Source organism: Meriones unguiculatus, chromosome 6, assembly GCF_030254825.1.
Source record: "Meriones unguiculatus strain TT.TT164.6M chromosome 6, Bangor_MerUng_6.1, whole genome shotgun sequence".
Classification (NCBI taxonomy): Eukaryota; Metazoa; Chordata; class Mammalia; order Rodentia; family Muridae; genus Meriones; species Meriones unguiculatus.
Genome location: NC_083354.1, coordinates 114,350,198 through 114,363,117, shown reverse-complemented (window position 1 = coordinate 114,363,117; position 12,920 = coordinate 114,350,198). Strand labels below are relative to the sequence as shown.

Genomic DNA, 12,920 nt, shown 5'->3' with positions numbered 1-12,920 from the left:
GCAAGAACTCTAAGAGGTGAATATAACTACAAGGAAAAAGTGTTTGGTGGACACATCAGGGTACATGTGAACTCGTGGTGATTATAACAGCTAAGACAAGACAAGCTCAGGTCAAAGATAATCTCGCCATATGGGGGGGAAGAAGGCACAGACCCCATGGAGCTATTAGAATTAGCATGTTCTGAAGGAGAATCAGCTTTCTTTAAGGGTGTGTCTCTTGGTAGAACTAATATGTTTCCTTTCAAAGCACCATATTCAAACTTATATGGATAATATGTATTGTACTTGATGGGTTTTAAGAACACAAAAGAATAACACAAAATATGGTGGTCAGAGAAGGATTGTATCTTGGACAAGTTGGGGTGAAAATAAATATGATGAAAATATATTGAAGGAACTAATAAAAGTGAGAAAAAATACATTTAGTCCTCAGTGTTTCTGAACTAGTGCAAGTGCTTGTCACTTCTCTCCAGCGCCTTCTACTAAATTTTCTTACTCACTGATGACTTTGACCCACATTGCTGCTTATCCCGATACTGTGGCTAAGTTTGCACCACACCAATATCTCAGTGCACTACAGAAGGGAAATCAAAGAGGACCGAAAGACACTGTTTATAGAATGTCCATTAAATGCCGAGGTCTTAAACACGTTTTTCCTAAAGCATTGTCATTCGATTTTGTTTTGGTTCCTTTCATCCTCTCATATTCAGACATTTAAACATTGGTTTACATTAGACTATGAATGCCTGAAAGAGAGAAAAAAAAAAAAAAAAAACAGGAGAAAACGAAGATGAAGTCACAGAAGGAGGAAGAAGAGAGACAGATAGAAATCAAAGGATAATCATGATCAACATCCTCTGTGTTATTTCTTCCTTTTCATGAGTTTTGCATATTATTCTTTTCCTCCAAAGCATCATCATTGAGAACACAGGAGCTTCTCCAGTAAAAATCTTGATTTACTATGGTAAATTTAGTACAATTGATGAGCACATATAGATAAATAGTGGAACTCTTATATATGTTGGTGTGGGTTTAAACTGTGCAGCTACTGGAAAAAAAACTGTGAAGGTTCCTCAAAAGGCTAGAAATAGAACTATGATATAAGACACTGCATATACATATTCATTGCTGTTCTTTTCATAATATCAAAGAAATGAAGTCACCCTAGATATCCATCAACAAATGGGTAAATATTAAAAGTATTATATGTGTATAAAATAGCCTGTTCAAGTTGTAAGAAAAAAAAGGAATTATAAATATTCCAGGAAAACACATGGAGTTAGAGAAATTATATTGTGCGAGGTAACCTAGGTCTGGAAATTCAAATATGGCATAATGTTTCTCATAAGTGTGCCATAGATTTGAATGTTCAGATTGTTTATTTAAACCAGAGTGTCTGTAGAGACCTAGAAGCAAGACAAAACTAACAAAAAAAACAGGCCAGGAAGGATGACAGGGACTTTAAAGTGAGAAGAGATGGTAGAACACATATCCTATGAAAATAGAGAAAGAGAAAACTTGGGATGGCCAATTTTAAACAGGTCAGTATGGAGGTTGGAAGAGAAGTTGGAGTTCAAAAGCACGAATGAGCAAAGCTAAAGATATATGAACAAGTCATATGGGAATCTAATAATTTATAAGTCACTTAAACTGACTTTATACAGAGTTAGTATATATCAGGAACGGATAATGCTGATCCTGAAAGCTATGGATTATTAAATAAAAATTACAGTGCAAAGTATGAGACACCTCTGTAGGAGGTTCAATAGGTTCAATAAGGTTCACACCCTTTAAAAAACCCTATATAAGTTATGGCCATTTTTATTGGTTGTTACTTAGGACTGTGTGGTAAGAATCTATTACTGAAGCCACTATAAATCATGGTTGCAGAATTCAGAAATTATTCCAGAACTGATCTGGAAGCCTTTCTGCTGGCTAGACTTCATAGTGCCTTATAGGAAGCTAAGGAGAAAAGTCAGTAATCATCTTTCCAAGCTTTTATTTTTCATGCTATGATATCAGCTTGCAGAGCAAGGAGTTTTGGGCTGAATAATGGCACAACTGTCATAGAAGTAACCACATTATTTTTGTGGTTTCTAAACCATGCTTTGTAGTTCACACCAATTACTGAGTACCTGGTCAAAGGCATATGTCAAGAGGTTATAGACACTAGGAGAGACTCTACCTAGAAATTTATTTTGCTAAATGAACATATTGCCAACATCACTTAAATGTTTAGGTTTACAACCATAGACTAACAACTTTTTTTTTTTTATCAAAGAAGTATCTCTATGCAACACATGGTGGTTAATATAAAAACTCCTACCTGTAGTGAAAATTTCTTTAAAAACCCAGTTATACTATGTAAATATGTTTTTGTTTTAATCCCAAGTATGTGATATGGGGCTGCTTCAGAATGCCCATTATTGAACTATGATATTGAACTATGATTTGTCTCATGGTTTAGAAGAGGCCTGACTTTTGTCAGCTGCAAATAGTTTGTTTGGCATTCTGGGGACTCTTGATAGGGTCTATATGTGAAAGCCCTGAAAGGGCCTGTGGTGACTGCTGCTCCTTCTGCTGCTGCCCCTGCTGCTTTTAGTCCTTGTTGCTGCTAGTTTCTACTGCTGCTCTTCGTAATGCTTGATTGCTGGATTGCTGTTTGCTGGACTGCTGTTTACTAATTGGAGATATCCTAAAGAGAAAGAGGAAGACTGAACTTTCCCCAAGGAACTGGACACTCCTAAACAGTAGTAAGTAGTTTAAAGAGGTCTATGCCCCCTTTCCTCTTTAGCCATTTTTACCCACCTAATGTTGGTGGGTTGGAAGGGACTGAGGTGGGGAAGGGTGGTAGAAATAAGAACCAATAAGTAGCCAAAAAGCCCAGCTATACATATCTAGTTAAGGTGCTGAAAACAAGTGAATTTTCAGTGCTCAGCAGTAAGTGGATATCCATATCAGCATTCTGACAGCTAAGGAAACATTGTAGAAGAGGATGTGGAATGAATGTCAGAGCTGAATAATTGTAAAGATAGCCTTGAAATTCTGTCTTATGCCCTGAGGCCCTTACACCCAACATCTGCAGTAATCTATAAGGCCTGCATGAGACTGAGATAGTAAACATTCAGTCATAGGTGAGGGGATGTGTCAGGAGTCAGCTGGTGAAGGAGGAAAAGTCATTGTCTCCAGTGATGTAGCCACTTGCTGAATTACTCATACTCCAGTGGATAGCTTCACACCCATGCCTACACTGGTGGCTCTGGTTAAACCCAGTAGAACACAAAGTAAGAAAATATTTTTAGCATATGTTCTGGTTTGTACTGTCAACTTCACACAAACCAGAGTCATCTGGGAAGATAGAAAACCAATCAAGAAGATGCCTCATCAGACTGTCCTGGAAGCATGATGGTGGTGGCATTTTCTTGATTGATGACTGATGTTGAAGGACTCACCCAACTGTGGGCAGGTGGTTCTGATTTGTATAAGAAATTAATCTGAAAAAACTATGAGAAATACTCCAGGAAGTTTTTCTCCATGATCTCTGCTTCAGTTGTACCTTGAATTCCTTGAATTTCCACTTAGCCCTGTAAGTTTAATGAAATAAAACTTTCCTCCTCAAGTTAATTTTGTTGCTGTGTTTATTCATGCTAACATAGAAACAAACTAATACCGTGTAGTTGTTAACATGCGGAAGGAAGGGAAGGGGGAAGTCTTCGATGGAGTATGAGAAGGAAAAGGGAGGATGTGAGTATATACAAAATTGTCAAAGAACAAATTATCATAATACAAGAAATCGACAGTGTACATGATAATTTGTCAGGCTTGGATTTGCCCAAAATTTTAAAAAGTTGTAGTTTGAGACTTGTGGCTTATTGTTCATCTTTGCTCAAAAGACTAAGACTACAAATTAGAATTTAATGAAAATCATCAGCCAAGAGAACATTCACCCTTTAACATACAGTTGTGAGCTGCCATGTTAGAGCTAGGAATATGCCACTCTCCTTGGCTTCCACCAGCACCAGGCACATAAGTCATATAAGGAAACATATGCAGCTAAAACATCCATATCCATACAAACTAAAATAAAATTTACACATAAAATTAGATCCTTTCTAACAAACTAGCTCTTTTCTGATATTGATTCCTAGCTCATATTTGGTAATTAATTATTAATTATTCTGGAGCATTCTTGTTCATAATGAATAGTCCCCAATGCTTACACTATACAGATCACTATAAATCAACACTATTTTCACATTGCCTCTTCTGAACAATTTTACTCCAATATTTTGCATGCTTTCTTAGTTATTAAATTCTATGAAACAAAACAGAAACTGCTCACATATTTGTAAGGCTTTAGCCAGAGTTGTTCTCAGAATGGAAACACAGAGAACTCAGTGACAATAGTACCCACACACTGCCTCATAATGAAGTTTTGCTATGTGATCTTATCAAGAAAAGCTACATGTGAAAAGCTAGGTGTAAAGGTGGCAATGAGTTAATGTGGTCAGGGTTAATTGGCAAATAGCTAGGGGCAACTTTGGTTTTTATTCTTTGTTATTCCCCCTATTTTTATAAAAAAAAAAAGTGCTGTTTGAGGCAATTTTGTTATGTAGTCCAAGGCGGTCTGGAACTTGCTACATAGATCAAGCTGGCCTTGAACTTACAGAGATCCACCTGCCTCTAACTCCTAAGTACTTGGATTAAATGTATATACCACCATGCCTGGTTGGCAGCATAGTTTTAACATAGCTAGCAAGACAATAGATGCAGGTCTCTTTGAAAAAAACCTGTGATATTAGGAACTTTTGGTATTATGGGTCAAGACTTAAAGGAATAAATCATGTTTGCACCAGTGTGTGGAGAGAGTGAATGGGTGCTGTTGACATGGGCACAGATATCAGGAACCCCAGTTCTGCAGCCTCACCAGAGTGTCAAAGCCTCCACAGATTTGGACAAACCTGTTGAAAAGGCTTTTTCTGTCCTGAGTGTGAATCTTGACGGTGTGTGCAGAAAATGTCTACCATAGCTTTCTTTCTCTGGATATTTTCAACCTGAAGATCAGCTAAACCTGCCTCTCTGCTCATCTATGTATCAACAAATCCCCCTTCTTTGTTCAACTGTATATAATAAATGTACAAGGCTTCCAGGGTTCTGCAGCTTCTCTGCCAGAGAGCCCCATTCACCCAAACCCAGTTTTTCTGTCTTGTTAGTCTTTTCTTTATTCTCTTACTGCCTCAGTCAGGTGAACTCCTGCAGACATGAAGGAAGTGGCTCGTCAGACACAAAAAGGAAGAGGTGCCAAAATGAAAAAGAGAGCCTCCTTCTTCAAAAGGCCATGTCCTTCTTCTCATAAATGCTCGCATTGATTTCTGACTGGAATCAGTTGAAAGAGCAGGCATGTGCATGCATACATATGTGTGCATGCATGTGAGCATATGTGCGTTCATGTGTGGATGCACCAGTGTGAACATGCGTGCATGAATGTATGTGTGCATGTATGTGTTCATATATGTGTGCATGTGTGCATTCATACAAGTGTATATCTGTGTGTGCATATAAGTGTGCATATGTGAGTATGTGTGTGTGTGTAGCCAGAATTTGGGAAACATTATTTTCTGTGTGCAAATTTGGGTTAGGAGAGTCACATGTTGTAGCATTTAGGCCTCGTGGCAATAATCACGCACTCACTCTTGCTGGTGAGTGACAGCGGCACAGATGTGGTAAATTCCCTCAGCTGAATCTGCATCTCCAGCAAGCAGTCTGGCTGGATCTGGATAGAGATACTTCTGGGAGTTAGGGCCCAGTTTCCACACCATGTCACACTGGCCAAGTGGCACCACAAACTAGCTCTACCTTTCTAAATGAAAAAAAAAAAAAACTACTTCTTCAGCAGTCTCTCCACATCCCCACCCCAGGAGTCAAGTACAAAAGCAGGCCCTGGGCAACGGGAGATTCTCAGATCTGGCTTATTTAGGTATCATAAGAAACACAGAGGCTGGTGCTTCAGTGAGTTTACTCAGCTAGAAAATCCCTACTGGGTGACAGTGTAAGGCCCCTTTACACAGGCTCTGACCTGCAAGTCAAACACAGAAGCAGATCTGCCACCACAGCCTCCACAGGATGAAACTGATCCTCGTCAGCAGCGAAGTCAGTGAGTTCTAAGGGTGCCAGGGGTTAGCTGAAAAAGGCTTCTTCAAAGAAGCATGTTGCCACACCTGTTCAGTTCATTTTAGAAACTGGAATTCCAGAAAGAGTGTCTATATGAGCATGCTAATGCATAATTACTTATATCCTTTAAGCTTTTGTGCATTTTGGCCCATATACATTTGATTTTCAATATGAATTTAACACCTCCATTCCTCTGAGGTAGTGTATAACAAAGGCATTAAAACAGAGGGAAAACAATCTAATTGCTTTTGTAGAGTCAAAGATTAGAATTGAATAAAAACCTCAGTGCAGCTGGATGTGATGGGGCACAACTTTATTCCCAGCACTCAGGAGGCAGAGGTGGGTGGATCTCTGCGAGTTTGAAGCCACCTAGTCTACAAAATGAGTCAAGACAGCTGGGGCTGTGCAGAGAAACTCTGCCTCAAAAACAAAATAAACAAACAAACAAAACTGTAAAGGAATTTTAATCCAGCAATATGGCTGCTCTAATCACACCCAAATACCTTCTAGGTCTGAGATCTGTTTAGAGTACACACCTTTAACTCCTCTTTCTGGAATATAGACATTACCTAGTACACACCTTTAATCTCAAACAGTTCCCTTTAATTGAGGGATAGACAAAGTGCTGAATCAGAGAAAGATTTGACTGAATAGGACTTGCCCAACTCTCCGGAGAACAGCAAAGGAAAGAGAAACTATTTAAGAGAGCTTTGGGAGAGGCAGTAGTTCAGAGAGTGGGTTCATCCAGTCAGTTGGAAGTCAGCATAGAGTCAGTTCAGTAGAGCTGAGTTCAATCAAGTTCAATTGAATTCATTTGAGAGTTTGTGCAGCTCAGTGCAGGTCAGAGGAGGCAGTTTGTGAGACCTTTTTACAGAGACAGGTTGTAGAGAGAACAAGCTAGACACAGGTAAAAGCAGATGGGATAGAGAAGGAGAAGGAGGAAGAAAATTAGAACAGATTGCTAGAGTTAGTTTGAGGCCAAGCAGAGCAATTCAGTCAGAAGTGAAAGAAGCCAGTTTGAATCAGTCACTTTGGAGAGGCATTTGAGCCAGAACAGCCGAGTTGAACCAGCCATACAGAGTTTAGAAAGAGCTGGAAAGGGTGAGCTTATTCCTCCAGTAAGCCTCCAAGATGACAAATACATCAGGCTAATAAAAGTTACTTTTATAACAATTAAAAAGAAAAAAGTGGTAACTGTAATTCAAAGGTAATAGAATTAAGCTTCTCCAAGAGTGTGTTTATGGTGAATAACTATGTATAATTAGTAATACAATGTTTAGCAACTATCCTTAGGATCAGAATATATACCATCCTAAGTCAAGCTATTAATATTATTCTTCCTTGCCATGCTTATCTGTTTAATCAAAGCTCTAGCACAGTTGACTTAAGCAAGCTGCCTGCCTCTGAAGAGCAAACTGTAAGTATGATTCCAATTAACAGCATGTGGTTTGAAAAGAGAACATACTTTGGGTTTGCTTGTTTGCTTGCTTGGGTTTGTTTGTTGGATAATGACTTGTAGGACTGACCATCAGGTTTCCTTGCTTATGTGGGATCTACAGAACAGGCATTGTGCTTGTCTCTCATCTCGGCAAGTTGCCCTTTGAAATATTGCTTTGCTTCGCACAGAATCATAGGAAATCCAAGGCTTGCACAGGATTTTCAGCACACAGTGTCAAGAGGATAACCTGAGGATGCTGCTCAGACTACAAAGTCATTGGTAAACACCAGCAGACATAATTCCCAGCGCTCTGCAACAGTACTTGTGAAATGGAAGTTTTACACAGACGCTTGCAGCTTCCCATCTGAGAGTTTAAATGTATAAGTGCATCAAAATAAGTTCTTTTTGATCCTTGGGCACATTTTAAATGCATTTTTTAAAATCTCTTCCAGGAGGAGCTAGTACACGATTCAGTTAGCTCTCTATGATATTTAGTCAATGATGACCAATATGTCCCAAAATGTCTAACACTGTCCTTCAGTTTCATAATGCCACTTCATTATCTGCAATAGAGACTCTTGAACCCCTCCATTAAAGTATGGACTAGAAGAGAGCTACAGTTTAACCACTTATAGCGATCACTGAAAATCAGGTTCTATGTCTGAGCTGTCTAGAATACCTGCATCTGCCTCACACATCTAGAAACATTCAAGAAAACACCACAATAAAAATTTTAGTAAATCCTTCTTCTCTCCTTGTCAGTCTCTTGTTTTTACACCCTTCTGTTCACACAAGTACACACACTCACACACATGCATGCACATGCATGCTTACACACACATGCAGACATTTCCATTTGCTGTTAAAATTTACGAAATCATTTTTTTCCATAAACTTTTCAGCATTTGAGAACTTTAGATACATAAATCACCTCGAGATATACTTCATTGTGACAGTATTAACTGTATTTCTAAGAGCCAATCATGATTGGAAGACCTTTGACAGAGTAGTAGGATGCTATGTAATTTTGTACCTTCATAACTAACAAGATTATGGTTTTAGCAATTCATCAAGCCTGTACTTGCATTGGAAAAAATGATAGCATTAGAAATAAGTAAACTCACCACTTCTTCATGTCTGCATTTCCTCACATTAATTCCATTTATCTGCAATGACAGGAAATACTCAGTTTCCCATAGTATATTGTGAAGTGGTCTTTGTTTGCAACCACATAGATGACAATGAAATGTATACCTGGAGAATTGCATCGCCAATGAAAAGCAGTCCTGACAGCTCCGCTGTGAATGAGAACAGTAGAACACACCTTGGCATTTGTCAAACATAAAGATTTTTGTTTAATTAATGATGAAACTATAAACAACTTATAAATATTTTATATGGGTAGTATTTACAGGAGTATAAACTCAAATCAATTATATGATTCAGCTCTTTTCAATTACTGATATAGGCAGACATTTCCTTTGGGTTCTAGCACTTCTGATCTTACAGTCCTTAAAACACAGTCACCCCTTGCAACTTTCTGTCCTTTTTTCTTTTTTTTTTTTCTACAAGGTCAATTTATGCTGCCCAAATATTCTTGGATGTATGGCTTTCCCCTGTTATGGGGTCAGTTTCTCATTGTGAAGAATGATTGGATCTGGGAAAAGTTGGAGGAAGGAGTATGAATATGGTCAAAACATGTTGTACTCGATTCTCAAAGACACACACCCACATATATATAAGTGCATACATATGTATATGTGTGTGTGTATATCTATGCACATTTCTTAAAATTGATGATTCTTCTTAATGGCGACCAGTTCTCTTTAGGCATTTATAATATCTCTGTGCAAATACTTGAGCTGTAGATTTTCAATCTGTCATTTCCACACTTATTGGAAATACCGTGTGGCTTCGCTGATAATTGTCAATGAAAACGTGATTTGCATATTCATCATGTTTTGTAGATGGCCTCACAGGAAGTGACTAAAATTGAGAACGATTGTACCTGGATTGATCTGTGAAATGTGACTTGATTTTTGTGTCTTTATTGAACAGTTCAGAAGTTGCACTGTCCTCAATTCATCATCTATGCTCATTTGGACTATTAGAGTCCATCACTTTTCCCTTTCTGTTCTGTAGGGAGATCTGGAGAATCAGATTTAGCCTCTCCCTGCCTGAGCGGGAAATCCAGGGAAGCCATTCACATATCAATCAGTGAATCTCCTCTCATCTATAGAGTTAGATAAGCACATTACCTCTTTGCTCCTTGGAGATTTTGGAAATGACAACTGGAATGTTATGCTCTGCACCTCCCTAGAAAAAGAACATCATGTATCATACTTCTTAACCCTTCAATTGTCACCTTTTAGCCAAAAAATTAAAAAAAAAAAACGTAAGCTATAAATAGTGCATTAAGTGGACAACAAGCGGATTTTAAATGAATTTGTAGAATGTCTTTTAAGTAGGTAGCATTTCCATGAAGCATGACTATTTAGAAGTTTTGTGATGACATTTACTGATTAATACCAGTTGACTATAAAAATTTTATTTCTCAAATAAGATTGATAACATCAGTAGTGGTGTTCTCTTCAAAGTCCATTATGGGAATGCAAGACATCTTGACAGTTGTTACTTAGGATTCCAAGCATCTGATATTTATACATTTCAGTTCTCTGACTAATTTATTCCATTCTGCCAAGCAGGCACTCTTTCAGGCATACGTTCTGAATGCTAAATAGGCAGGAAGACTCGTTACCAGCACAAGTGGATAAACAAATTCTAAGCACGACTGGAACAGAACCATCTGTATTTCCTAGTTAGTATTAGACTCCCCCGAGTGAAAGCCCAGGATAACCAATTCTCGGCATAAAACACAACACCAAGAATCCTCCAGCAGCACTTGGTTACAGGCTCAGATATGGAAGTAAGAAAGTACAGTAAGGAATCACAGTTCTGATAAAGGAAACTAAAAGAAATTGTTAGGATAACTGCTAGAAAGTCCTGTTTCACCATTGCATTGTAAGAAGTTTGATTGGGGTAGTTAAAAACCAAGTCCACCTATGAATGAGTGAAGTATTGTGTGAAGAAGTACACATTCAGCGAGGAGGTTGAGGAGGCCATCCAAAGGCATGGGCACTGCTTGATTTAGAATAAATAACTCCCTAAGCTGCCATCAGCTTAAATACAGCATTTTAGGACATGTTCACGAATGAACATTCATTTCTATACTGAGTAGAATTAGATATGAGACAGAATATCACTTTACAAAAAAGCATTAATATTCAACTTAATTTTAAAACTTTTATATATTTTGTTTTTACTACTGAGAAAATAAAAATAAGACAACAGGACTATAATCTTATTTAAGTTGATCTTCAAAGCCACTGATTAGCTCATTCTTTTAAAATCTAACTGTTGGGCAGAGTGAATGGAATTTTATGTAAGAAGTGGGAAATAGTAAGAGCTGGAGAGGACAGGGTCTCCACAAGGAGAGCAACAGAACCAGAAAATTTGAACACAGGGAACTTCCCAGAGACTCATACTCCAACCAAGGACTATTCATAGAGATAACCCATAACCCCGGCACAGATGTAGCCCAGGGCAGTTCAGAGTCCAATTGGGTTACATAGTAATGGGAAGAGGGACTGCCTCTGACATAATCTGATTGGCCTGCTCTTTGATCACCTCCCCCGAGGGGGGAGCAGCCTTACCAGGCCACAGTAGAGGACAATGCAGCCACTTTTGATGAGAACTGATAGACTAAGATCAGAAAGGAGAGGAGAACCTCCCCTATCAGTGGACTTGGGGAGTGGCATGCATGCAGAAAGGGGAGGGAGGGTGGGATCGGGAGGGGAGGAGGGAAGGGCTTATGGGGGGATACAAAATGAATAAAGTGTAATTAATAAAATAAAAAAGAAAAGAAAAAAATCTAACATTTCCTACCAACCAGCCCTATGTGCATCTACCCCAGCCTCTACCAAATAGAGAAAGAGACGGTGTTATAAACTGACAGGGTGCTAGCCCAGGACCCGCTACTTAATGTGCATATGTAAACTGTCAATCCTGTCTAAGGTGCATCGGTGACTAAGTGTAGGAGGAGATACTGACAGTGGAGTGTTCTTGGCATCGTTGCTATTGAACTTTAAACACGGACTGCAAACGGTTGGCTGAAGAGATACCTGTGCATGCCATGCACGGTGGGGACCACCGCAGCAAGGTCTGAGGATTCATCCAGCCTTGCACCGTGGGCTCCACAGCAGGGAGGACTGAGAGTCCTCTGCACACAGCATGCTCTGGGGACTATGGCACGGAGGTCTGATGGGTAATTTGTACACGCACTACACTGTGGCCTCCATGGCAGCTTTCTGCCTCTCTTAGTTAAGACATTAAGTTTCCTTTGACAGGTCTCGCTATGCGTCCAGTGTTTGCCAATGTCAATTATAACTGGTGTAAGCAAGGAAAAGTGTTCCCATGTCCTAATTTACATAACATGTAGTTTATTCTGCACGTGTCCCTTGCCTGAGTTGATGATGAGTAAATACAAAGAGTATTTTATTACTGGTATTTTGAATATTGAGATTCTTATCACTACACACTGTCATTGGATTAAGTTATTTTGACGGTTCTCTAGAAATGAGAGTCACAAATTCAAAATATCCCATCCCGACACAAATAACAGGAGCTGTGTAAAATATCTTTAAATATGCACCACAGATAACATAATAAGTGAGTAAATGTGAACTGAAGAATTGTGATTAACGATTTTCATTTAGGTGTTTATATATAGTTAGGTTGATAAAAAAAATTAAGTCTTAAGTATTTACATGCAGTCCAATTTTCTCAATCATTTGAATAATGATAAATTACATGGGTGACACACCTTTACCATGCAACACTTTAAAGATTAAAAATCTCTTAAATATTCAAAACTTGAAATTAATAAGTGAAATTATCAGTCTCTTCAGCAAAGTGAAAATCAAGCAAAAGGATAGACTTGAGCCCATGCTTCACTTATTTTCAGTTCCCTCCATGTGAGACTTGATCTCACTCTATCCAGCAATTTCTAGGCTGCCAGAGGAGAAGGAAGAGCTCCTTGCCACCAGCATATTTTACATTTTATGGGAAGCCACATTAAAGCAAACTATCAAGTTTTACTTAACACTAGGTATGGTCCCACGTCCTTTCTTGTAATGTCTAAACCAGAAGATAATGGATACTCAGGTTTTGTAAGAATAAGAATCCTGGTATTACAACCCACTCTAAACATCACAAAAGCCATTTTGTCTAGTCATAAGTCACTAACATCGAA

At 38.6% G+C, this 12,920-nt stretch overlaps 1 protein-coding gene across 3 annotated transcripts in view; it reads right to left on the bottom strand.

Annotated features, from left to right (window-relative positions):
• Sntg1 (syntrophin gamma 1) overlaps positions 1-12,920 on the bottom strand; it is a 647,228-nt gene that overhangs the window by 185,307 nt on the left and 449,001 nt on the right. For all 3 annotated transcript variants that reach the window (XM_060385900.1, XM_060385899.1, XM_060385901.1), the window contains 3 exons: positions 9,868-9,925; positions 8,864-8,907; positions 8,734-8,775 (listed from right to left, as the gene is read on the bottom strand). In XM_060385900.1, coding sequence (XP_060241883.1) covers positions 8,734-8,775; positions 8,864-8,907; positions 9,868-9,925 — 144 coding nt within the window. The remainder of the gene's footprint in view (positions 1-8,733; positions 8,776-8,863; positions 8,908-9,867; positions 9,926-12,920) is intronic.